We start from the raw sequence: 23676 nt of genomic DNA, 5'->3' as shown, positions 1-23676 counted from the left end.
AACAATATCGTATTCAGTATGTTTTACACTATTTTTCATTTTTTAAATAATTTATTCAACAAGGCTTTGTCTTTAACAATAACCTTTCAAAATGCTTTCAACATCTGTATTGAACTGCTGTATCAAAACCACGCATTAAAGAACTTATATATATAATAAATAATAGTATTTCTTTGTGAGCAATATAAACACAAATATAATTTATATCTAAGTGACAAGTAACAACCACACAAGACTGTTGGCATAGTTATCAGCTGCATCAGTCCATAATTAATTTAAATCAAATCATAGTGTCTCATTGCAACAGAATATTTTCTTCCAGATATTTTGGTTAAGTAATACTTAAATGTCAATATCATATAATGGAAAAAGGAATTTAAAAAATATGTACAAAAATGATTTGAATGAAAATTGTCTTTTATTATTTGTTAAAATTAAAACAAATATTGCCTACTTCATTATAAATAAATAAATAAGTACATTTATATTACAGTACATCGTATTTGTATGTGTGTATATTACTATTTAATTCTATTTTAATATATATATGTACAACAGATTTGCAGATTTTATAGATAAAACTTAAAGTAAAACAAAAAAATATTATAATATATAGTAATAGTAACACGTTGTAAACAAAACATTTTACAATAATAAAACATATAAATGTATATTATAAATATATTAATCAATTACACATATTTTAACCGTATACATAAATGTGACATTTTTTTCAATTGCATAATTAACTGGCATGACATCTTTATTTTTTTAATAGAAGTCATAAATAGAAATTGTTTTCAGTATTAATTAAAGCAATCAGTACGATAGTAAAAAATACTGACTACCCCGCATTGTAAACTTTTTTAGTATAATTAATAAAGAAAACATTTTCGTTTTGAGTTACTGAAATTATTAAGTGTTCATGTATCATACGTGAATTTAATGGCACCGATTGATCATTATACTAAAATAATAATAAACATGCCAAACTTAATGCAAAGTAAATAATTGTGATTATCGCCCTCAATAAGAACTATTGAATAAAACAAACTGAAACATACCCCTTAAATTAAATAACCAACAGAACAAAAATAAAATTTATTATTTAAATGGTAACTATTTTGCTTACTGGCTTATTTAATAACTAAAAATTAAAAATACAAGAAAAAATTTAGGGGAGGCACGTATACGCATGTATATTGAGCGCAGATTAGAATTAATCAAATCGTATAATATTATTATCGTATCTTATGTGTTAAATTTTTTACATACTAATATAGGAACAAGAATATTGTATATTATCAAATAACAATACGTTGTATTGCGTTTACATAGTTAAAAATTGGAATGGATTTTTTTTTCCGCAAGTCAAACAAAATACGAACTTGAATACACTCTACGCGAAATTGTAACAATTATTTAAACGGGATAAAAATAATGCACATTAGCATTACAATTATTAACATATTTGTTTAAAATGACCTTAGCCTAATGTTGTCGATTGATATTAATTAACTCTACTTATAAATCTTAAGCATTAATCGTTATACATAGTTGACATTGACAGCCTTTTAAGTCAGATTTTTAGCACACATGAAAATATATGGAATAATTTATATAAAATGTATGTATGTACGGAAACTTGTAAATTATATGAGCAGAAAAATTTCATGAAAATAATTACTATAATCATAGTAGTAAACAGAATCGTATACAATCAATTATCGTATGTGTGTCTGTAGAAATTATAATAAATATTCATGTATCTTTAGGTATACATAATGTTGTACAATGTTATATCGCTAGCTTATCTACAACATGGAAAATCATACTTTATATAATTTTTTTTTTTTTATAATTATGAATTTATAATTATTATTAAAATGTCATTATCGTGTTAAAATTTTAAATAAATAAACTAGTTAATTTATTATACTTTACTAACGCGTATACATGTTTCGAGTACTTTTCGTTTTCAATTTTGGTAAATATAATAATACTTAGAGTTAACAAAGAATTCGAGTGGTTTCTTTTTTAAATCGTAGAAGATAAATATACTATTTATAATTAAAAGTCTCATCAATACGGCTAAAAATCTTTTTACACATTCATTATAATAGCTATAAACAAATAGATTTCCTCAAAATTATCCATTTAAATAATAGACTTATATCAAATATTTTTTATAAAGTTGTATACACATTTACAGGAAAATAGTTATCGAGAGACCGAAAGAAAAAGTTTGAAAAACGTATGCTATCATATACAATAGTTTTAGACAGCAAGATAAAATAGATAAAATTAGAAAAAAGGAGGGAATGAGATTAATGACAACGAAGTAATTAATTAGTAATATAATTGAGAGACTATGACTAGACGTATTTACTCGATAGTTGTTTGGCCAGTTCGGTGTATTTGAGGAATTTTGAGTGGGGACTTTCATCGTAGCTATTGATGGCTGTCTTTTCAGGACTTTTGGATCCCGCCACTCCTGATCCAGACGTCGAAGCATGTGAAATATTGTTGTTATTGTTATTATGATGGTTATTGTTATTGTGATGGTTAGGTGATTTTTGAGCAGACGACGAAGGTGAAGAAACCGATGATGATGATCCATTACCTGATTGATGCTGTTGTCCGCCAGATGAAGAATTCCCAACAGTTTGTGGTTGTTTCAACATGATTGGTTCTGGGGTAATGCCTTCTTTTACAAAATGTACTTTGGACAAGTGGTGCCTGTAAGCCCCCTTTGAGATAAAAGGAGTGTCACAAAATGCACACTTCATAATAGAATCCGCAGTCATGACGGCGTCGTTACAGGCCCAGCTAAACGCTAGAATTGCTCCAGGAGTAGTACCAGCAGCATTAGAGGCCGGTGGAGACATAGATTGCGCCGGTCCACCACCATTAGTAGCAGATGCGTTAGAAGACGAACGGCTACTTGGTCGATGATGGTGTTGATGATGATTTTCTGTTTTGTCACACAATTTCTGTAAAGCAGCTAACGGATGACTGCTTGTTTTACCACCTCCACCTCCTTCACTAGATCCACCATTTGTAACTGCTGAAGGTCCATTAGTAAGACTCTCAAACATTGAGGATAGTGCACCCAGACTAGTTGAACTACTTGATTTTTTCGGTCTATCTGATTTATCACTACCGACTGGACTAGAAGGACTTTTAACGTTGGTAGGAGTTGCACCTCTACTTAAATTTTTACCATTTATTTCTTCATTAGATACAGCTTCGGCTGATTCTACACTTACTCTAACATCTACAGGACTTTTGAGTTCGTCCTCATCGACGTATTCCTTTTTAACATCAAACTCTTCGTCAGCTGCTTCACTTTTCACATCAGCTGTGTCACTTTTAGCTGTCATAGACTTTGCAGATGGCGACTGCCGATCGGCTACTGATTTAGGCGTTACTGAGCGCATGCGCTGGTAGTCCGGATCATAAGATGACTTCCTATCGGGAGTGGTGGAATCACTACGCATAGCTGCCAACTCGGGAGACATAGAACTTGACTCACTACCACTTCGCTCATGTCGACTCATCGACTGATAATTTCTCAACAGGTTCATGGCCTGCATGTCCATAATCGGTTTGGTAGCATCAACACTCTCATCGATGCCTAGCCGTTTCAAAATACTTTCGCCAATGGAAGTTCCAGACGCTGCCGTGCCATATCTTAATCGCGAGTCGAAACTCTTCTCAATAAGTTTCTCGATAGCGTTTAAAACTGATGGTGAAGAAGTACTACCACTAGAGGTAGCCGGTTTATTAACCGACAGGTCAGCCACAGCAGGCCCTTGATGAGATCTATCTTCTTTCTTTGGTCTTTTCTCATTCCTAGCTAATTCTGGAGACAGAGCATTTTGTGACATCAGTGCAGTCTTTAAAAGGTTCTTTTGATCTGGTGTCATAGTCACACACACCCGTAAATGTTCCATAAATCCAGCGACGTCTACTTTTTCCCCGCATTTCTCACATATTATACGACCAAGTCGATGATTTATATCGTTCAATGGTTTAAAACTAGCACCCGGTGACACATATCCTCCATCGCCGTTCTTTACTTCATGTTGAGCTCGCTCTAATTCTAGCAATTTACGAACTGGCAACGATTTTTTACGTTTCTCTCTGGTTTGACGTCGTCTATTACTACCCTCAGTAATTGAACGCATCATATGTTCCTTATAATGTGAATTTTTCACCATGTGTACACTTAACTCTTTGAGAGAATTAAATGCCTGGTCGCAAACTTTACACGTAAGCACAGCACTAACGTGATTAGCTGACGAGCTGGCCGAGCCAGAAAGTGATGAACTAGTAGCAGAAGATGAAGCTGAGCCACCACCTGTAGATGACTTATTTTCGTCAGCAGATTTCCACGATATGATTTGCTCTTGAGAAATAATGTTAGTGTAGTGCTGAGTTTGTTGCATATGCGTGGTCATTTCTTGCAATGATCTGAAGCTCTGACCACACCACATGCATTTGAGTATCTGTCGGGTTTGTTCGGCGCCTTTTCCCAACCAAACATCTTGTCCACGAACAAGTTTTCTAGGTAATGGCATAGTTTCTTTCATAAGCATGTTGAGATCGTTTTTGTGTCCGGAAGACGACGCAGATGAAGATACTGGTGCAGGTGGTGGCGGTGGCGGAGGTTGTAAGCTTTGGGCAGCAGCAGTTCCATGTTTTGTTTCTGCCATATGTGCAGACATAGCTTGTAATGTAGGAAAACTCATCTTGCACCACACGCATTTAAGCACATCTTTAGTCTGATCTGCACCTTTATTGAGCCAGTGCGATTGCCACGCACTGTGTCGCCCAGAGCTAGGCGTCAACACTGATCGCGGCGTTTCATCCTGAAGCTTACTTAGCTCACACATCTTCTCCAAAGCTTTTGTTGCGTCACTAGTCGCTGATGGAAACGAGCCGTAAGATAACTTACCACCAGTATGCTTTCCACTTCCATTCCACAAATGCATTGGTGAATCACTAGGTGGTGTGACCATATCAGTCCTTGATGTTGGCCGCATCACTGGTGATGTATATTGTGCCCATGGTCGGCTCATCCGTGCGTATATATCATTATTAGATGGTGAAGATGAAGTTGAGTGGTCTAGTCGCATTTTTTTACTTCTTATAGTAAGATCAATTGGCGTATCATCATTACTACCACTTAGATTCATAGCTGATGGAGGAGATACAGGACTGACAGGTCTCTTAGTACTGAAGTCTAAAATATCGGTAGATACAGGCGGAGAACGACCAGGAGATACAGTGGCTATCAATGGCACTTCAAAGGGAGGCAGACTTGATTCACTTCTAGGAGATCCTCTGCTCATTTTAGAAGGACTGCTGGTCTCTCTGTAAAAAAAAAAATAATAATAAATAAGTAAAATATAATAAAAAATATCAGATCAAAAAAATACTTAAATTATATATACAAGTGTCATTATTCACCAAATTATGATTCATTATTAACTTATTCAGCAAATATTCTGCGTTATTTTTTTTTCAAATAATTTTTACAGTTTTTGATTAGGTTAAAAGTAAAATTGCTGTTATTTGTCACAAATAAGAAAAATAAATAAAAAAAATAATTTTTTTTTCTTTAAAATTTTAAGTTATTTTTAGTTTTTTTTACATAAATTTTGAAGGGTCGATAACAACTTTATGACAAATACTTAAGTGTAATAATAAATACATTACAAATATTTTAATATTTTTAGTAAATATGTAATGCACTTTAAATTGTAACATGACTTAATAAAAAATATACAACATAATACAAATCTTGAATTGCCGATTTATATTTTTTGATTATTTATTAATCTTTTTATTTAATATATAAATATTTTCAAACGACTGAAATTTGTAAAAGAAATTTTGTTTATAATTTTAATTAAGTTATAAGCATATGAGAAAGAAAAATAATAAAAGTCCGGCGCTTATTTGGTGGCATTTTATGTTTAAATACATTTTCAAAGATGTATTTTAATTGTGTATTAATTAAGTATGATTGGTTTTATATTAATTTTGTTTGAGATTACAAATACTTTTATTTAGTAGCCTTTGTTTTAGTAGTAATTGTTTTTATATGTTAAATTTAAGATACTTTTGAAAATAAATTAATCTTTTGTAGTTTGTAGCAATATCAAGGTGTAGGGAACGTGAATCAAAGGTATAGTATTCTTATACACCCAGAGAAAAACCTCGATCTATATAATAAATTCATCGTTCAATTTGATAAATATATCATTACTATTGAATCTATGATATATTTATCAATATGATAATTTTTTTTCTTGTCTTGAACAATAATTATTTATAAGAATAATTATTTTGTTCGTATTAATAAAACATTATCATAAACCCTTGATAAAATTTCTCTATCAAAATTGATTGAGGTTTTTCTTTGGGTGTACTCGAGTTGCTTTGGTTCTTTGTGGCTTTTGCTGATATAAATCAACTAACTTGCCATAAGTAAGTTTCAGGAATTTTCTGAGACTGTTTAGTCAAACATAGCTCCTTTTTTCTGTTCTTATCGGTTATAGTAGTTACAATATTTTTAATTACCGTGAGGTCTTCTCTACTTTGCACTAGAGCTTTCCTTTATAAGGCCGACACTGAGAAGAAATGTGTCTAAGATCAAAACGTTTTTATTCTTCGTTACTGGTTTTTTTTTTTTTGTATTTTTAGCGTTAAAAAAATATTAAATTGAGTATACGTGTAGTATACAGTAAACTATACACCAGTACGAGCTGTATCCGTCTGCGCAACGCTATAGAAATATATATATATATATATATATACATATTACTGATAGCATTAAATTAGACGTTACAGTTAAAAATACCCGTCTCGTACTTATAGTTTAGAATTAATAATTTTAAATAAATACAGTGCTTTTAATTGATCGCAGTATTTTTTTCTTAATAATATCTGCCAGCAACACAAATTCAATAAGCGCTATCTCAGCCGCCACTGTGACTCTATTATTTTTTTCATTCTTAATTAATGGACAATAATTACCATCCACCCGACCGATATCACACGAGTTAAAAATACGGTTTTATCGCGAAACTTCGGCCATAATTTGGCACGGTGCCCGACTGGATTGTGGCGGTGATGGACTGTAGAAAATAACGCATATTACACAGTACACACACACACACACACACACACACACACATTTAGAAGAAGATATTATATTATTCAGAATTTGATATAAGGGCGACGGCGGCGTCCTGACGTTTTTTCGGGCGCAGAGTACGGAAAAACTCGGCACAGTCTCCGGAACTCGATCCTCCGACGGCAATAATTTCCGGCTAACAAGACAGATTAATGAACAATATTTCATATTGGCAAGACTTTTCCTCGAAGCGCAAAAACAAACTCAGTCGAGTGCCGCCGCATTAAAACCAATTTATGGAGTTCGCAGTGTCGTTTCCGTCGGCGGCGCAACCGGAATAATTGTAATATAATGCCGTCACGAATGCAAGTTGACAAGGTGTATCTTTTTGCCACTGCCGAGATGGAGAGGGTAAGGGAAATGACGGCGATGTTATCGTGGCAGTGAGGCAACGTGCGTTCGTATACGTATATTATACACGCGGCGGGCCAAGAGAATAGAGAGCGACGGGCGATATATTTTAAAAATTATCGAATCCGAAGTACAAAGTTGACGTTCCCAGCGGGGAGGTCATAACAGTTTTTTTTTCCGTCCCTCTCCCCTTAACCGACCCGTCCTCATCGCTGTAACTTCCTTTGGCTCGGCGTAGGCGAAAAAAAGAAATTATCCTCCGTAGAAGAAAGGCGGCACCCGAGCCATTATCGTAAATCAGTCGAAGTTCCACCCGTCCGCCGTTGGCATGTCGTCCAAAACTCTTGAGCGCTGGGTAAGAGCCGAGGGAAAGAGAGAGACTAAATGAAAATTCAAATGAACGACCGTAGGAAAACAGCAAAACCAACTAAACCACCGACCTCCCCCTTCATACTGTTACGTAGACAAAGGATAAGGAGAACATTACACTACGGCGGCTGTGACACTACATTACAGAACTGGCAGCGTCGTCATTCAGGGAGGAACGCACTTTTTTTAATGACATGTCACGTGTATATTTATGCTCATGTGGAGGGCCGAAAGTCCATTTCGATAAAACCTTTGCGAAGAGGGAGTTCGGTTTGTGGATGTTGTTGTCGCACGTTTACAACATGGAAAACACACGCCAATTCAGAGCCGCACAAAACAAATAACGCGAAATAAGCTCTCTCGAGAGTCTTACGTGCCAAAGCATATTTTTATTGATCTTAAAGCTCTAACAGCCGTGGACATTGACTTTTTTGGTATCAGTGTTGATTTCTTTGTTTAAAAAATATCACAGAAGTGTTGTGGGGCACGGAGCGACTGATTGTTATTTTATTAAAAATGTTGTTCTCATTATTTGTATCATTACGTGGATAAATAATAAATCTCAAAAAAACTTAGCGCATTTAGAGGACACAATATGTACTGATTAAATACTGACCTTAAAGGTAAGTTGGCAGCATCCTGTTCGACGTCCGTGTTTGAAGGAACGGGAGATCTTGGCGGTGAACCCGAAGAGCCACCGGATACGCCTTCTTCCTCTTCTTCTTCTTCGTCCTCGTCGTCTTCTGGGCAACCGCCGTCGTCTTCTTGGTATCCCGCTGGCGGTTCTTCTCCCTCACCACCTTCCCCTATCGGAAAAAAAAACCACAACATTATAATCGATCAACTCGCGTATTCTTTGAGATCATAACGCGCGCAGACACACGACTATTCACAGTAACAAAACACAAAATCAAAAGCTAAACTAATTTAAAAAAAAAAAAATGTTTGCATCAACTACGATTTTCATGAGACACACGCAAATTGCGATCCAACAGGCAAACATTACACGCAACGTCGTCGGCTACACAACACGTGCACACGTTTATAGCCGTTAAGATCCGTCTAATTTGAAATAATGGGCTGTGCCGTCAAGTCGCGACGTTTAGATTAACTATGCGTCGTCAAACAGCGAACTCGATGACGGGTCGTTTGTACTTATTTGCCGGCTCTGTACACGGGCTGGCTGTCAATGATTTTAACTGGAATCGAGTGTCGGCGGTCCGACGTGAAGAGATAGAGGAAAAGTTCCTTAACACATTTTACACGCGCGTGTACACGAGAGAGAAAAAATACTCGAAGAAAATACTACACATAATACTCTCATTGTGTACACTATATGGTTGCTGCATTTGCACTATTACCACTGGTCGCATTACACTAACACTAGTCGTGTTTCTGCTACAAGCAGAAATAACCGGAGCAAACGTCTCTATTGTCTTAAGCGAAACAAAAGACGATGAAAATAGAAGAACGGGGACGAATAAAAAACGACGACAGAGTTTATTATTATCTCGGCAGACGTTCGTCTTTTTGATAAACGCATTTTATTTCGAAAAACGTGGACGACGTAAAAAGGAAAAGAGAACAAAACTTTTGCAAAATGTGCACAGTAAGACAGGCCACGCAGAATTCATTATTATATTTGTGTATTTCGTATTAGCCAGGAGTTGGAGTGCCCCGCGCGAGGACAATGGGGGTCGCGAATTTTCCGGGCCGACAACCCTCAAGATCGAACGGCGGAGATAAAGGGCGCGCGATATAAAAACAATAAAAACGTACACGGCAGAGACGAGGTGCGGAACACTCAAACCTGTCCAAAGTCGTCACGACCCAAAGCCCATTGTCTTAACGCCTCGCAGATTGGTCGGCCGATAAAGCGACTGCGAATGGGTTATTTATGAAAACTTAAAACCGTTCCACCACCCGGTCTTTGTGCAGCGTTTGATCGGCGGAATGCCGTCGTGATCATTGTGAAAATTTCGTTACCGCCGATAGTTGTGTGTGTGTGTAGTTATGTAAAAAAAAGTTGGCGGGCGGTGAAGTAGAATAACAACGGACCCACCCGAGTCATCCAATAAGGCACGCGGCGGCGTTGCAGTTATCTCGGTTACTTTTTACCTCGGCCTCCTCGTCACCTCCACTAACACAAACTATCGCTACACGCCATAAGAACTATAGGTATGCTGAGAAAAATAACGAAACTATGTGTTTAATTGGTCTGATTTATCGTCTATTGTATTCTGGCGTAGTTAAGAATATACCAGTGAAATGACCATAAACACGGTCGTGACGGTTTTTTATTTACCCGTCCTCGTGTGACTATTATTATTATTATTATTATTATTTTCAGCGCCACTGTTAACTAGGCGTTCATGTTTTCTAGAGTAAAATGAAGTCGGCAAATGATCGAGAAAACGATACGAGTAACAGAGTAAATTCAAAATCGATTTAGCAAAACTCCATAGAAATAATAAATAAAAAACGGTTTTCGATAAAAATAAAGCAAACTTTTAAAACGACATTTCCGTTCCGTGCACAATGTACCGAGCGGTATTATAAAATGATATAATGTCGTCTCGGCAACTTAAATTAGGCAACGCAAAGCAAACAGACTCGTAAATTAATTGACAACGCTCGGTGGTGGTGGTAACCGCACCAATTAACGTGATGTCATTAAACATTAAGTTGCCGCCGGCAGCGTTGCCCGCGTAGTGTGTCCCTCTCGCACACATGTAGAAGGGGTTAGTAGCTTGTGTTTAACAGTCGTTTGTCGCACGGCCGTCACCCCTTTGCCTCGACGACAATCCGTCAACGGCGGCAAATTAATTCGGGTAATGATCACGCCATTTGAGGGCTGTGTAAAAAAACAAACACGCCGCACGACCACAAAAAGACTTGACCCTATTCCACAACGTTCACTACACAGCAACACGATTGCTTGGCAATTGTGCGTCGACTTTTTACACAAATTTAAATCGTCATCCGTTAAAAAGTAATTCAGATATCTCTTACACCAACACATGACGAAACTATTGGCGCACACGACAAAACGTTTGTATGCAAATGTCGGATTTGCATAGAACACACGTGTATTGTCAGCAAGCGCACGACACCACAACATCGGTATTTTCGATTATTAATTTCGAACGCCGACGACATCAACAAATCAATAACTACTATTAATGAACACACGACTTGAACTGCCGAAATTATTAATCAAACGTCGTCTTCGGCGTACAACGTATTGGCGATATTGAGACGACCATTTGCACACGATATATGTTAGCTGACGGCGGCGATCGATTAATAAAAAAAAAAAAAAACGACNCGGCGATCGATTAAAAAAAAAAAAAAAAAACGACCAGGACGATCTCAACTCGCCATATTTTATGCCAGCGCTATAGAAGAATATAATAAATGATGATGGGCGATCGGATCAACTGGCGAACATATTGTGCAATTCCACGAGATGAGGCAGCCATTGTCCGCCGACGGGTGTTGTCGGATTTATCGAGAGGTGTCGATGATTTATGGAGGCGGGGGCGGAGGACGTGCCAACAACTGGTTGACAAAAGAGTAGGAGAAGGATATTTTATTATCGTTTTGGCGGCTATTGACTGGCACACCGGTGGAATTCGGCCGGTTCTTTGTCAATCAGAGGTCGTCCGACGACGGTGATAATAATATAACGCGTATTATTAAAAAAATCTACTCATAATTTATCTCTCGCCTTTTCGCTCGCTTCCGACCGGTCGACATCGTGTTTCTTTTGATACAACAAAAGAGCTGCCCCCGTCAAAAATCTCACCTACAGCGTTTTAGATTTTCACCTCGGCCTGTTGTGCTCCATAGGCTCAAGTGTATCTCTCTCACAGAGTCGTCAAAATGATCAACGCAAAAATAACTAAACAAACACTAAGCGCTACCGCGTACAGGAAACTTTACTTAAGCTCCAACGTCAAAACCGGTTTATCAGCGGTCGAGTAAAAAACATTGGCCTATCAGCGATAACAGCGAGAAGTCATGATGAGAGCGAGTCGAGGGAGGAGAATCGATTAAATCCAAAAAAGAGACAATAAGTCGTATTAACCGCTGGACCGAGTTATGCGTACCTCATTACCGGTACACGACGACATCGGCCGAGACAAGTGTAGAGGTAACAACACATCCGTCGTCCACGGCCACGCCCAATGGACGGCAGTCACCGTCCAATCCCCGGCACCAGTGCTCGCAGTGCTTTGAATAGACAACAAACATGCAGAGAATACATTTTGCACATATAAACTAATACGCCGTAAGAGCCAAGCGATACAAAAATAACTCTATAGGCGGTGGTGCTGTGGTCATTTCATAGCCAAACGAATTCGTCTGACCGCCTGCGAACACGCCGAAATGGCGCACACCATTACACATCACTCGGTTTTCACCCAACAAATTAGTCAATTAAACGATTACACAGAAGTAATAACTGTCGCCGGCCGTACGTACAAATGTATTCGTGCAACGGGTTTTGCACAAGTCGTACGTGACGGCCATCGAAGTGGACTGCACACAAAATATGTATTTATTACCACCTAAAACTCATTGACAAGCCAAAAATCGTCACTATCGTCGGTGTTATCGTACGAGGACGGAATTAGTAAACGACGTTTTATTTATGGGCTATCTGCCCGCATGACATTTTCGGATCTGTTCGCGTGCAGCAGTTAATGTAATAAATTGATAATAGAGAAACAGAGAACACAGACGAAATTCTTGGGCATACCGATTCAGTTCCTCTTCCCGCAAGAGCTGAATAAGAGCCGTCAACGAGTTTGGAGCCAATAACAACACGACACAGATGAAATGCGTATGCGGGAACTCATAACGCATAAATCAATATTCTCAAATTTATACGGTACTTTCCTTTTCCGATAACTTATAGTGTAGGAGAGCCACTAGTACACTGTGCGCGACCATGTTTACGATCTCCGCCGTGTACTTAAATCTAGCCGGCATTCATTAGTGCCATTATAAGTAAGTGTAAGAATAGGCACTTTGATTAAAAAAAAAAAAAATGTTTAACGTATGACAAAAAATAATGGCACCGTTTGAAATGGTAGTGTGCGACAACATTTACCGGTGGCGGCGATGTATGTGCAGACCCAGTGCATATTGACTGACGAATGCACTGCAGGGGGAGAGGGACGAACAAAAATTCCGTAATTTATGTGCTTTCTGTCGGGTTGACATCAAAAGATTGTTGTGCGTGCGAGTGTAGTTGCATGGGGTGAACGTTATTTATGTAATTAATAATGTTAATGGCCGTCGGGGGTTGACGGACTGCCGCCGTTTGTGCAGTTTTGTGCCCGTACGTCGATCGGCAGTCGCCGTCGAAAATATCCTCTGACTGATTTATGTCTTTTGGAACAAAAAAAAATTACATCCATATAATATCACATAAATAAACGCGCTACGTGCACCGCCGCCCTCACCCGGCCGCCCCACCTCGCGACGTTCGACAGAAAAGCTGAGGCAATAAAAGATCAGCTGTCACCCCTCCTGCGCAGTCAGATCCGTGCAAAATCCATCGCGGCGCGTGTATACACATTATAACTGGCTATAATACATGGGGATCGACGACAATGATGCACATGGCGGCGGTCGAAAAATCGTTAGATGCAATAAATCTTTTACGTGTCTCTCTCTTAACGCTCAGCTCCCGTGCCTAATCCTAAACCTATACGTATTAAAATCAAACAATCCATAATATGTATACAGAGTGGCGGCCATGTAGATAGAACAAAAAAATATATCGCACCTAAGAGGACTCGAACGCCATTTTATTTGATTACTCATACCGTGTAAACTTTACGGTGCGAGTTACCTTCTGATGTATTGTGTCGGTGGTAATAATACCGGAGGTCATCAGACTCGAGCAATCCGAAGCCCAACAGACCGCGTTTATTAAGTGTAGAAATAAAACATTTAGTGTACTGTACACACAGTGTAATGGGCACACACACGCACATAAAATGCGACATCTGCCGCTCTTTTTTAATTAACCATAGTCGATAGCGGTTGCTTCAATAAATCAAGAGGTTGACATGTATACACATATAGACATGTGGGATCAAGTTTATTTTTTTTAATTCTCTCGTTTTATGGGTCATGATTAAAACCCCAATACTTTATTCAAACGAATCCGACAATTATTAATTAAAATCTGTTTTTATTTTACACTGACACCACAACAGGTCATAAGTAAACACCAATGGACAAAAAACTTAAACACCATCGTAAATCATAAATAATTACGCTTGTTAAACTCTAAAATAATTTAACTCTAACAAAAGTCTTATTGAGCCGTATGATAAAATTGTTACCTGAAACGAATATTCTTAGCAAAATTTGCTAGGATGGTGACTGTCGTCAGAATTTAGGCCGAAGAACACGAGGAGACTAGAACAAAAAAATGTGAACGCGTCATATGCACACACGGAAAATTAATTACTATCAATGGTATCGCAGTGACACGATTGACATGTGTTTGTTGAATTATTATTATACGTATAGGTTTACACGGACATCGTACACACAATAATGTAATGGCTGTCGACATTTATCATCGTGCAGATGTTTTCTTCTGTCGTCGACGCATGCTCTCTGTATAATAAAACAGACCATCATAATGGCAACCAATCACCATTGAAAAACTTATTATTATTTTTTACAATTTCGCAGATTTTTCCAAAAGAACGACAACGTACAAACATTGGTAACAAAATATTATAATTCCACTAAAATATTTTCATGGCATACACACACGTTTATGAACAAAAACCAAAGAAAAGTTTACATTCGGTCGAACGCGTAGTCGCCGGACAGAAACTTTCAGAATAAGTTTTAATTTTTTTATAGCAGATTTATTTTAACTGAAAGTAAAAACATCTTAACATTCTCGAGTGTGCTGTAAAAAGTATTGTTATTTGTTATTACAAGTAGACACTGCGGTCGCGTGCCTCCGATACCCTCCGACCGCGCACCGTTTAACCGTCTCGGTGCTTCACAAGCCACCACCGCCCGCTCATCCCGAACTCCGGGTGCATTATGGCACGCGGTCGGGCGGACGGTTGTCGGCTAATTTGTCAAGAAACCCCAAAACGCCAACCCAGCCGCCACAACAAAACAACAAACTCTCGATGACACGACCGTCGCGCGGTGTTGATGATGATGACGAGCTGCTACCGGAATCTCGTATACGCTTAATTTTATTTACATTGTTGCTGCTATTATTGTTATTGTACTGCCAACGCATCAATATATTTTCTTGTTAACAAAATACTACAGCGAAACTTCCTGCTGCGATTTATGTCGGACTAAAAAAAATGAGGCAAAAAAATAATTGCCGGGGACGGGTATGCCATACTTTTTTGCGGGACGCCCTGACAACAACACGATGGACGCTGTCGATCAACCACCAGGGGAGACGAGACAAAATTGCCGTACATCACTCTTCTAGTGCTGCTCTCTTACTGCGCTGGTACAACAGTGTAAGGTAATTACGTTTTCTGTTGATCCATAATTCATTTGCAACAACGAAAAAAAACAATTTGTTATAAAAGAGTATAAAATAAATAATTTATTTGCTGAATCCGTTAGAGTACAATAATTGCACTCAAACGAATCCGGTGAGAATATTCACTTAATAAAATGTTATTTTGAAACCCAATAGATGGCAGACAAACTAAATTATTTTGGCTAGTAGTGACGATGATTCTTTTATGAAGTATCTAATAAATAATTCGCTTACGATTGGCGCGTGTAAGCCCGATCGGCATCGTATTTGGCACATTTCAAAAGTATTTTAAGGTTCAAAGGAGTAATAAAATAATCGTATACTACACGTCCTCGACGTCACGCCAAAAATATGTACACGCGCAGTTATTATTGCATGATAAAACTGCAAATATACACACATCTGTCCGATAAGTTTGGCAGAATGTCTCCTCTGGGGCCGAACGTTTCCCAAAATGTGTTCATCGATGATGCTGTAGACTAATTTATTTTTTTGCTGAATCAGCTATTAAAGGGGTGGAAACTTTAAAGATAGTCTTCGACTGTTTCCACCCGTTGAAATACAAAAATTTAACCGCAGATAACTAGAATATTCGGGTAATTTATTAATAAATAAATAGGACAGTAAAATTTAAGAAAATCGATATTGTTTTTTTTTTCAATTAAAAACCTATTTCCCAAAAAATAGAAAACCTTTCCTATTGACTTAATATCACGATAAAACGATCACTGGAATGGGAACGATTCATGTTCCTGAAAAAAATTAGAAAATCAATACAACACGAGCATTTCTGAGGAAACGTTTTCATTTTGAGAAATGGTTTCAGTGTGACTGGCGGCTATGTATAAATATAGATAGAATTATACATTATGTGTGTCGGTCATCTTTGTAGAACTACGCAACGGTTGACAGGGTTGTTTTTATATTTTCCGCGCGCCGGTGTTCTCTTCCTTCGTCCATCTCTCTACTAATAGAAGTTGCAAGTGACATTGAAGCTTCGGCGTGCCAGCAGCGACCTGTACACGTCACCGACAGATCACCGGCGGCAGCAGAAAACGTCGTCGTCGTCGTCGTCGAGGAAATTGCTTATGGACGTCGTCCTCTGGAAAATTGGAAAAACGCGGATTGCCCGTCGGCCTGACAACGGCGACACACACAATGAGTGACAGTCTTGTCATGCGGCTTTCTTCTCTACTTTTTCTTATTTCTTCTCTCGTCCGACCCCCTTTCGCATAAAACGCACACGTCTACTCTTCAAAGCTCGTGTCCGTAACATGGACAGCTGTCCGTATTTCAAGAAACAAATACAAAAGAATATCACAACCTCGTCTATGGGGAAAACGAAGGCCAAGAAAAATAAATATATAAATACGTTAGATGGATGCCAAATGTCTGTAACACATACTCATCGAATACAGAAGATTGGAAAGAGAAGAATTTGTGTGAATAGAGTTGATCGATAACGAATAATAATGCACGTGTGCGGACGGTGACAAAATGAAAATAACGATTTATATAAATGTGCACGGGAGGTTTTCTTTACTAGTAAACACGGGCGAGTAAAGCGATATGATTGAGCCGAATACGAGGGGCTAAGGGAGGGGGAGGGGCGACGATGTGGCGTTGATGTACGACGAGCAATGAGCGTTACAGATGGACTGGTGCTCGACGTCTGCCGCGTTTATTTACTGCGATGCTCGGCCTTCAATCAACGTCCGCAGTCATAATATCTTCGCACGCCAAACCACCACCCCTCGCTCGCGTACCCAAACCGACAACGGACATCCTTCACTCTGGACGAAACTACCGGTCTTCAAGACTTATGGGACCCTATCAAAAACGTGACAGCCTCGGCTTTTTAGTGAGCCGGCAGAGATAGAAGGAGAGAGAATTGCTGTCGTCTTTCCCGGTTTACACATCTATTCACTGTATTTGCGGTGAGTCCGAGTGCGCTGCTGATGTAATCATGAGCTCTAGTGTAAAGCAATACGTATGTAAGGGTAGTTGTACAGAAAACAGGACGGACAATACAAACGACAGCAACGCATTTTATATTTTACACCATTTTCCGTTTTTCTCTCTTTTTTTTTTAACGAGTTCTACTTCCAAATGTTTCTAATCTCGTTCGCTTGTCACCACGGCGGTAGTTCGCATGTTTTCATATATTATAACGGCACAGTAGCACTCTTTTGGACGGACGGACACGCGTCAACTCGGCTATGGCATTATTGGGTTTTTTGAGGCCCTTCGGAAATCGAGGAGACGCTCATTGAATATGCAACGGTGACGCGCGCGTTGAGAAACCTTTTGCCAATCCGAGTGACAACAGTAAAAACCCAACCCACCCCCACTCACTCACCGCATCACAAACCGTAGGTCCATGACGTTTGACATTTCTTTTTTGCATTTATTTTGCCGCCTGAAAAACTACTTACACAGAAATCGACCGGACGTGAATTATACAAATGCAATAACGGGGTGAGAGACTATTACATTTATACCCAAAATAAGTTTCTACAGTCGAATTCGGACGACTGCCGTTATTCTAGTTTTATTATTATGGTCGTCCGCTGAGGGGGTGTTAATATATTTTATATTTTACTGTATATTGTGTAAAAGCCTCAGATAACCTAACCGCACCACTACTTGTTATGCATGAGCTCCAAAGAAAGCCTACGACGTCAGCGTGCAAACGTTCCCCGTCGTCGCAACAAGCATTGCATTTAAACACCTCATTTGGCGTGGCGTGGTCGAGAAAATTATTACTCTTTCAGCAACTATGTTTCTCCCCAAGGCACATTTTGTAGAGCTGCTAAATAAAAAAACAAACCCGACTATTTTGTCCTTTAGCATAATAAACAGGACAATCGTTTTTATTTTTATCAGCGTTTACTTTTATTTTTTCAAGGGGTGTGGTTTAATCGACTTGAATAGGAAGCTAAATTTTGGACTTGACGCGAATAATCCATCAAAAGTTTCAATGCTTAGGGTGAACGTGATCTTTCCAATGACTTTCCTTATGACTGACGTCGTTTCGACTAGTTTGGCGCTGCAAATGACATGTACCGGCCACGTTTTGACGAGAGAAAAGACGGCTGCCGTCACTGTGTCCGCACCAGATTAATTAAGATCTGGTGGAGATGCTTTGTTTGTGTGGTCGCCAGTGGTGAGCCGAGTGTGAAATATGATTGACGGCCAACTCTCGGTGGTGGTGGTGGCAACAGTGATCCGTGGCTTTTTGGTTGAGCAGGGAGGGGTTGATTGATATTCCAATAGCAACGAGACGGTCGTGGCAAGCATTGGGAAAGAAAAGGGTTAACAATGATTGTAGCGACGACAACGGCGCAGTTCGCCACCGGAGCTGCCGTCCGGCCTTTCATGTCAAATCCAGAACGAAATCGCTTTTTGCCTTTTCAATTATATTGGTCGTCACAATGCAAATTTTTAAGACGAAAACAAATATGAGATAACAGACTATTGTTCATACGATAATCATATTGAAATTATAATTGAATTTTATATGAAATTAATATCGATAAAAGATTCTACACGTATAATGTATCAACATTGAAAGAACAACGTTCACTTTCCTTATAGTTAATATGATTGAAACAATTTTGATTTTAAGTGAAATTATTACACGTCACAGATTTCTCGTGATCTTAAAATCGTACTTTAAAGATTATACACATCCTTCACGTATCACATAAAAATTAATCAATTTACCGTTTTATTCACTGACAAACATTTGACAAGTTTAAGTCGAGTTTGCAGATAATATTTATTAGTGTAAATAACGAACATCAAGTTCGTTATATAGAACAATTAATACTTTAATCGATTAATGAGTTTAAACTCTAGGTTTTTTTTTTTTTACTAGTTGTTTGCAGAACCTAACAGGCAACATAGCCACGTATTGTTTAAAAGCTTTGCTAGGAGAGCACGTATTTTCCGGTCTAATGAAAAAAATCCCGCCGTAGATTATCACATGCATTAACTTTATAAGCAGTATGCGTATACGTCTTATTGTTTCCGGTCAATCGGCTAATCGATATAGCTGCCCGTGTAAAAGCCGAAGTGATATATTCTACCCGTTTCTTTTCGATATTCAGAAGACCGCACACATACTAGACATCATACATTAAACAACGGCGTGTTGTATTTACTAATATAGGCCGTCATCCCATTATAATTTGTTTTTTATACTCGTCGACCGGTAGTTAGATTATTGGCTTACACGTGACTAAAGCAACTCACAGAACACTTCGCACTGTTCAGCCTCACGCGCATGTAACGAAGGTCACAATATCATAGGAGGTCATAATAAGGTATAGAATACTACAACGACTACGAAATAGGACTTTTCGTCTTCTCGATTTGCTTTTTATCGAACATAATTTTTTTTTTTCAAAAGGTAACCGAAAACGACGTTGCACGTAATCGGTTTTCCCTAAAGCTAGTCGGTCGACTACAGTAACTAAGTACATAATAAAATGTTATTACTATATATGTATAAGCTGTATAACCTCACTCGGCAGTGTCTTGTTGTCTGCGTCAGTCTGTCCGTCAGACAGCAGCGTTATAATAACACGCGTCGTGGATCAGTGTCAGTCAAGTGTGTCGTGAATGACGGAACACACGAGCCCCGAAGCAGCGAGGTGCTATTTGTCAGTCGTAAAAAACGTAGGTTAAAATAAAAAACAACTCGAGAAAAAAATACCCTGTTTACGCATCGACTCTGGCATGTATTATAAGAAAAAACAATCACTTCAGTCCAGTTTTTTACTCGTCTTTCCTTTTGTACTTTTTAATATAATTGTAAATGAGATTATTAAAATCGAATTGAAGATGTTAGTCCGAAAAGAGAACGATAACCACAGAAATAACGACGGCATACAAAGATCATTACAATGACTCAGCCGTGTCCACGGATTAACCATATGGTCTACACAGTAAAAATATAAAATGGCGAGTAAATTAATATGAATAATCAACATAGCAACTCTAAAGGTTCCCGAGGAGCCTTTTTCAATCTGCATAACTTTTCGTACAACGACAGTTACTACAACGATTAACTGGGGCATTGCATTGACACGGGTAAAAAAACAATACTATTCAATGCTTGGTGCCAGCGACGACTATCGCACCAAGTTTCGTTATACAATGCATAATTTACACAGTAAAAAACACACATACATTCTAAATACTAACACAATAAACAGGCAAACGACGGCTTCAAGTGGTACGATGGTCAAGAGCCGTTAAGTGATTTATGTACAACAACAACCGGTATTGTCAGTCAGTAGAGTTATTGCTTGAATTTAAATATCAACGGTGCTAATGTTGTCGATATATTTTTAAGCAAACGTGTTTATATACATACAGGGAGTTCAGTAAGTAAGGAAACAGGTTAATTGTCACAAGCAATGAGAACAATAGAAACAAGTTTACTTACTTACTTACTGAACATCCTATATATTAAGGTGTCTCTTCCGGTTTTAATATTTTTAATATAACTTTTGATTCAATGGACATTTAGTGTTATTTGTTTACAACTTTGACTACGTTAAAAATATATTTATTACTATTTCTTTTTTAATAATAAAACAAAAAAAAAATACTAATAATAATTTTTATGTTTCAATTTTGTTTAAATTTTAATACAGCAATTTCTTACAAAATATTTTGATAGGTCAACATCGATTTTAAAATAAGTTCTTATTGAGTAACAAGCATTTTAATAGATACAGTGATGGTTATATATTGGGGTCGGAGGATGCATTATAAATATATTAAATTAAACAAATTTTTAAATTGAAAAAAAAGAGTAATGCAAAATATTTACTGGATCAAAAGTTATTAAAGATGTCAAAATCTGGTTGGACATCCTGTTTTTTTTATAAATGTATTTTTTTTACAATTAACACATACTATCTACCTAAACCAGAAAAACAACGAAGCCTGAATAATCGTGACTCGACTACACAGAATGAATAAAATGCCGGAAAATAATTTAATATTATTCAATAATGGTATAATAAATTGTCATTTTTATTTGACTATTTAGAAACAATTATTACTATAAAAACGATTCTAAAAAATTTTGTTGACAAAAAATGTTTAAATTGAATAACAAATTTGATTTTATAACGAATTTTTAACCTTACTGTACGCTACATAAATTTATATTCTGAAAAATATTATCAAAAAAGAATACTCGTTAGACAAAAGACAGTCGATATGTGAGGTATTCGAAAAAAGCAATGACCATATATTTTTGCAACCAATAATACTTAGTAGTATTTTTGCAACTATAGTTTACTTCACCCTCCTTTCTTTCTTTGCTTGCCTTGTAATTTCCTTCGACATTTTTCCTGAACTACATCTCAATAGACGTTCTACTCTTCCAAGACAGTAAAGACTACGCGCATAACGACTCTTATCTGGCAACTGATTTATGCTGCTAACCAATCCGTAGAACACACTATGATGGCTGCTAAAGAGTGGAGAGTAAAACATAAGAGGGACCCCCGCAATTTTCGTGGAGGACTGATTCACGGCGATCGACACAAGGCAAGTGGAGTGGGATATTTATTTAATACATCTGTTCGTCTTGACATAATGTCCGTCTATATATCGTGCACATAGTCGTACCCCTTGCTCCCCTCGCGCTCCATTCCCCACCACGGGCCATAACCATTTACGTTTTATGTGCAACACACGACGTGTACAGCTGAGGGTGCAAGTCCAAAAGTTTTCACCCGTCGAAGGTATATAGAAGCTCTAATGGTACCCGAGGCCATTTCGGCTGAGATATACGACCATTGCTCGACACCACCACTACTACCTCCACCTCAGAGCGTAGCAGTTTGGCCAGCCGTGAATGACAAACTCAGCCATAACTCTTTAGCCTTCTCCTCGTTGCCGCCCGTAGTACCCCGAACACCACCCGCTTCAATTAAGCGCAACTCTTATCGACGGCAATGGCAGCGTACTCCTAAAATTTATTAATATTATTGCCCATCCTTCCGTCCCTCAGCTTACCCTATCGTCACTTAACTCACACGAACTCATAGACGAATTCATGGCTGCGACGGCGGCGGCGATGGTTTTCACCATATATAACACCGTCAGAACGCATTTGAACTAATCGATTTCATGGTCGGAAGTAGTTAATTCTAGAAAGTTTGACGGGTCGCGTGACAACAACATTTTCCATTACTTGTGTGTGTGTGTGTATGGAGTTTAGGGACAAGACGGTAACGGAGTGAAGATACTGAAACGAGGGGAAGTATAACATAATTAGGGGTACCCGGGCCTTTTGTCAACGTCGTTCAATTTGAAGGCGGCGGTGACGGTCCGGTGGACGACAGTTTTGAATTAATTGCGTTTTATAATATGTCATGTTAAGGACCACGGAATGCGACTAAATGCCGGCAACAAACCTAGAGAAAACGGGTAGGTGAACACACACACATACATTTACTCAGAAGTGTAACAGCAGTGGCAAATAACAAACGAGACCCTATCAATTAGCCGACCGAAAGTTCGTCATTATACCGGACGGACCGAGAGTTGACGTCAAAAGGGATTTATACATATACATACGAGCGCACATAAACCCGTTGGCATATTTCATTAAAGGTAAGAGGCGCAAAAGACTGATGAATTGTCCTAACAACGCGGGATACTACGGTATGTGTCCTTTAAAGTCCAAGCTTCGACGTTAGCGTCCTCAATTTGTTTTCAACAAGAGGCTAATATGCACAATATGACACACATACAATGGCACGTATAACGAAAGTACAGATGGACGATACAAAGCTTTTGACAAGTCTTGGCACTCGGCCGTAATGAACGACCGTCTTGGGGATTGTAGTGAGTTTTGAAAACTCAATTCGTCTTTTTCAGGTCGATTTACGCCCAGTTACACGTACAGGAAAATGGTACTCACCTGAAACAAAAAACCAAAAGAAACACATTAGTACTGGTAACCGTAATTAAATTATCGATTAAATGTCATAAGACATACACACACACAAACACACACACATATATATATATATATCAATTCTAAATGAAGACTGATATTATTACATCTAAATTCATACACACGTCACACGACGTCAACACGGACATCGTTGCCCACTATGTATTATTATTATATACTATACGTGTTATCTTTTAACAA

The 23676-nt window shown here is 38.1% G+C and overlaps 1 protein-coding gene across 6 annotated transcripts in view; it reads right to left on the bottom strand.

Annotated features, from left to right (window-relative positions):
* Positions 1 to 512: 512 nt before the first annotated feature.
* Positions 513 to 23676, bottom strand: part of LOC126902425 (protein tiptop-like) — a 59669-nt gene continuing 36505 nt past the window's right edge. For 2 of the 6 annotated variants that reach the window (XM_050679677.1, XM_050679678.1), the window contains exons 2-4: positions 23094 to 23439; positions 8544 to 8733; positions 514 to 5379 (exon numbers count right to left, since the gene is read on the bottom strand). In XM_050679677.1, coding sequence (XP_050535634.1) covers positions 2376 to 5379; positions 8544 to 8733; positions 23094 to 23124 — 3225 coding nt within the window. In that variant the 5' untranslated portion in view covers positions 23125 to 23439 and the 3' untranslated portion in view covers positions 514 to 2375. Of the gene's footprint in view, positions 5380 to 8543; positions 8734 to 23093; positions 23440 to 23676 lie in introns of all 6 variants that reach the window. The other 4 variants (XM_050679682.1, XM_050679680.1, XM_050679679.1 and 1 more) reach the window with 3 other exon arrangements.

Source organism: Daktulosphaira vitifoliae, unplaced genomic scaffold (assembly GCF_025091365.1).
Source record: "Daktulosphaira vitifoliae isolate Bord-2020 unplaced genomic scaffold, ASM2509136v1 Scaffold_3, whole genome shotgun sequence".
NCBI lineage: Eukaryota > Metazoa > Arthropoda > Insecta > Hemiptera > Phylloxeridae > Daktulosphaira > Daktulosphaira vitifoliae.
The sequence above is the reverse complement of the archived record's forward strand: the minus strand, read 5'-3'. Positions and strand labels throughout refer to the sequence as shown.